Here is a 3698-nt window from a genome sequence, read left to right on the forward strand (position 1 = left end):
TTTCATGGGTACTTTAAAAACGAAATAGCCTAATAAAATCTGCCATATAGGCTACAAGTAAAACCAGAATCAATAGCTGACAAGAATGGGTCATTCAGAGGTAGCCTATTAATATTATACGCATCGAATCGCAGTCGCACCACTATCACTATTTAATTAAGATCCATAGCCTTAATATATAATATTATTCAATTGCTAGTAGCTTTCAGTCTTGTCTGATAATAAGTGCTGAAATCACACGCGCCCGTGTTTCTTTGAATGCGTGTTCAAGATGACGCGCAACATCGCCGCGTGCGTCTCCGCAGATGTGCTAATCCCCGCGCGAGAATGCCCGCAGCTGCAGATCTGTGCTCGTGTGTGTGAGGATGATCACGGGCTCGATGGGCTGCGGGGGAAGCAGATCCGCCGCGATCGAACCCCGGTATTACGAGAGCAGGGACACCGAGTCGACGTGGCTCACGAGCACGGACACGGAGACGCAACGGGCAGCTGCCGGTAACGGGACCGGCGACAGCGCGACCGCGAGCGAGAATGAGAAAACAGCAACAGCAACAGCAGCCGCCGGATCAGGTCAGGCACGATCGTCTTTATTAAAAACAGACATAATATAGATAATATAGAAATGACTAGTGATACACACAACCATGTACCTTTCATGAAAATATAAAATATCATTCATATTCGATGTATCTTACTGTATATTAATATGGTAATCTGACACCCTCACTGAGGCCCGTAATGTATAATAGGCTACACACAGAACTAATAGAAATATAGAATATAGGCCTACCTAACAAATATTTACCATAATAGTGTCCAAATCCAATAGTAAATGAACACTGTGGTAATTTGTTATTAGTCATAATTCTTCCAAGCATTAAAAACTGAAGGTTTTAGATGAAAAAGTTCAATTCAGTCCAAACGTTTGTCTGGTTGTGTACATCATGGTTCTCACTGGGCCTGAGACTTAAAATGATTTAAAATAAGACAAAACAAGCATTAAAATGAAATTAAAAACAACAACAACAACAACAAAAATCATGGTGTTTCTTATTTTGGTTGACACTGTCACTGTTTCCTTTTAAAAACCAGTATTCCCACTGTCATATATTAATTTAAAAGGCATGTAAATTAATAAAATCTTAAAACTTCATAGTAGGCATGTTTATCATGAATACATATTTTACTAGTTATGACAATCTCTAAAATATTTTATTGGGTAGAAATTGTGAGTTCATTATATATATATATATATATATATATATATATAATATTAATCCTTATCCAGTAAATCTTGAATGACTGGGAAAAGAGCCATGTAAATGTATTGGTTAAGTAGATTGGGAACCCTGAGAAAACTTCTAGAATCCTGAAATTTTAAATTAAAATTTTATTTATAATTATTGTTATTATACATTTTTTTTAAATTACAGAAACTACAGAAGTTGCCAAAAGGGATGTCCGGCCTTGGAAAATTGACGGCATAAATTAAATTATTGACATCTAAAATTTGTTATTTTATTTATGTCAATGCAATGAAACATGCCAAATTGTGCCAACATAATTTTTGGCCAGGCTGTCATACAAATAAATTATGAACACGTTACACAGTCTAAAGTCCTTGGTTGTAGTCTTCTTTCCTGTGAGCTTTTTTTCTTCTTCTATGCATTTTTAATTAAGACATCACTTTTGGCCACTACTATTGTAAACCAATACTACGGCTAGGGAGCCTTTGGAGTCAAAAAGTTTGAGATCCATTGGTGCACATTCGTATGAAGAACTTCTGTGCTTTTGTTGCTGTAAAGGTCAAAGGGAAGAGAAGCCCATGACGGGGACCAGAGGCTCTTCTGCCAAAGAGAAGAAGCTGGTGAACACCGGCACACAGTGTGGCAGACGCGCCATGCTCACCGACAGCACCCAGAGGAGACCAGCACACAGAGACGAGGTCAGGAGCATCAACACTCATATTTCACCTCATAATAAAAAAAGATATAGTTCTTAAAGGGACAGTTCACCCAAAAGTCAAAATTCTGTCATTAATTACTCGCCCTCATGTCGTTCCAAACCAGTAAAACTTTCGTTCATCTTTTTGATGAGATCTGAGAGCTTTCTGTCCCTTCATTGACAGCTACGCAACTACCACTGACGCTTCAGAAAGTTCATAATTATTGGTTCAAACGTGCTGCGTAACACGAGAATGAACCTCATTGGCTCTTGCTGAAGCTCAAACGTGCTGCGTAACACGAGAATGAACCTCATTGGCTCTTGCTGAAGCTCAAACATGCTGCGTAACACGAGGATGAACCTCATTGGCTCTTGCTGAAGCTCAAACATGCTGCGTAACACGAGGATGAACCTCATTGGCTCTTGCTGAAGCTCAAACGTGCTGCGTAACACGAGGATGAACCTCATTGGTTCTTGCTGAAGCTCAAACGTGCTGCGTAACACGAGGATGAACCTCATTGGCTCTTGCTGAAGCTCAAACATGCTGCGTAACACGAGGATGAACCTCATTGGCTCTTGCTGAAGCTCAAACGTGCTGCGTAACACGAGGATGAACCTCATTGGTTCTTGCTGAAGCTCAAACGTGCTGCGTAACACGAGGATGAACCTCATTGGCTCTTGCTGAAGCTCAAACGTGCTGCGTAACACGAGAATGATCCTCATTGGCTCTTGCTGAAGCTCAAACGTGCTGCGTAACACGAGGATGAACCTCATTGGTTCTTGCTGAAGCTCAAACGTGCTGCGTAACACGAGGATGAACCTCATTGGTTCTTGCTGAAGCTCAAACGTGCTGCGTAACACGAGGATGAACCTCACTGGTTCTCACACGTCAAGTTAACATGCTTGAGCTTCCGTTTACCACAACTGATGTGTGAGTTAATGAAGGTTTATATGTGAATAAAAGCCTAAATTCAATCTGTTCATCATATAAAGCAATCGAGTCTTTTCAGAAAATGTCGACTAAACCGCTCAATTCATATGGATTAGTTTTACTTAATTGTCTTTTACTTCATGCAACAGTTCTTATTTCTTTCTTTTGACGTTGGGTTATATAAAGATGAGCTGGACCTTTTATCTTCATCTATCATGCATCTCATATCAGCATGCAGTGCATCTTTATAGGCTGATATTCTTTTCTTGCAGGTTAAAAGTAAATCAAAGAAAATCCCCCAGCCTGAAGGGGTTAAAAGTGTCCGTCCGGCGGTAAACGCGGAGGTGATTCCTTGACGAACACAGTCACAGTGCCACAGTCTAACGAGGGACTTTCATTGTAATTCAATTAAACGCACATCAGATGGCAGATTTGATCTCGCTCCGTCTGTTCGTCTGCATGTGAGCGTTGGAGCAGACGAAGACCCTAACATGCTGCAACACGTGCCATTTTCAACTGGATCAAGCCTTTATAGAGCTGCATCTCTGTTTCTAAAGTACTCAAATGTTATTTATTTCCAAGCCGTTGTTCATTTTGAATATTTTCCTGGTGTTATGTATTTGCCAGTGTGATTTCCATCAGTATTGTGCAGGTTAGTGATATTCTAGTGCCTAATGAGTCTGTTTGATAATGCAGATATACAGATGTCTCAGGTTGTGATTGTATGAAATGAAGACACATCCAAAAACATAACATTGTCTTGCTCCTCTGAATGGAAACGGTTTGGTTTCCAGTCTTCAGACTGATTTGTTTATGATTTAGT

The 3698-nt window shown here is 40.2% G+C and overlaps 1 protein-coding gene across 1 annotated transcript; it reads left to right on the forward strand.

The window, feature by feature from the left end:
* Positions 1 to 267: 267 nt before the first annotated feature.
* baalca (BAALC binder of MAP3K1 and KLF4 a) lies at positions 268 to 3231 on the forward strand. Its single transcript, XM_056259513.1, has 3 exons — positions 268 to 570; positions 1806 to 1945; positions 3148 to 3231. Exons 1-3 carry the CDS (start codon positions 366 to 368, stop codon positions 3229 to 3231), a joined length of 429 nt encoding a protein of 142 aa, XP_056115488.1. The 5' UTR covers positions 268 to 365.
* The last annotated feature ends 467 nt before the right edge of the window (positions 3232 to 3698 follow it).

This window comes from Rhinichthys klamathensis, unplaced genomic scaffold (assembly GCF_029890125.1).
Source record: "Rhinichthys klamathensis goyatoka isolate OS25496 unplaced genomic scaffold, OSU_Roscu_1.1 h1tg000168l_1, whole genome shotgun sequence".
NCBI classification, from domain to species: domain Eukaryota; kingdom Metazoa; phylum Chordata; class Actinopteri; order Cypriniformes; family Leuciscidae; genus Rhinichthys; species Rhinichthys klamathensis.

Bases quoted from the DNA above. Each gene is read 5' to 3' on its own strand.
- baalca (XM_056259513.1), top strand. From the start codon at position 366: ATGATCACGGGCTCGATGGGCTGCGGGGGAAGCAGATCCGCCGCGATC. The intron at 571-1,805 runs GTCAGGCACGAT...GTTGCTGTAAAG, and splicing joins AACAGCAGCCGCCGGATCAG to GTCAAAGGGAAGAGAAGCCC. The intron at 1,946-3,147 runs GTCAGGAGCATC...CTTTTCTTGCAG, and splicing joins GACCAGCACACAGAGACGAG to GTTAAAAGTAAATCAAAGAA.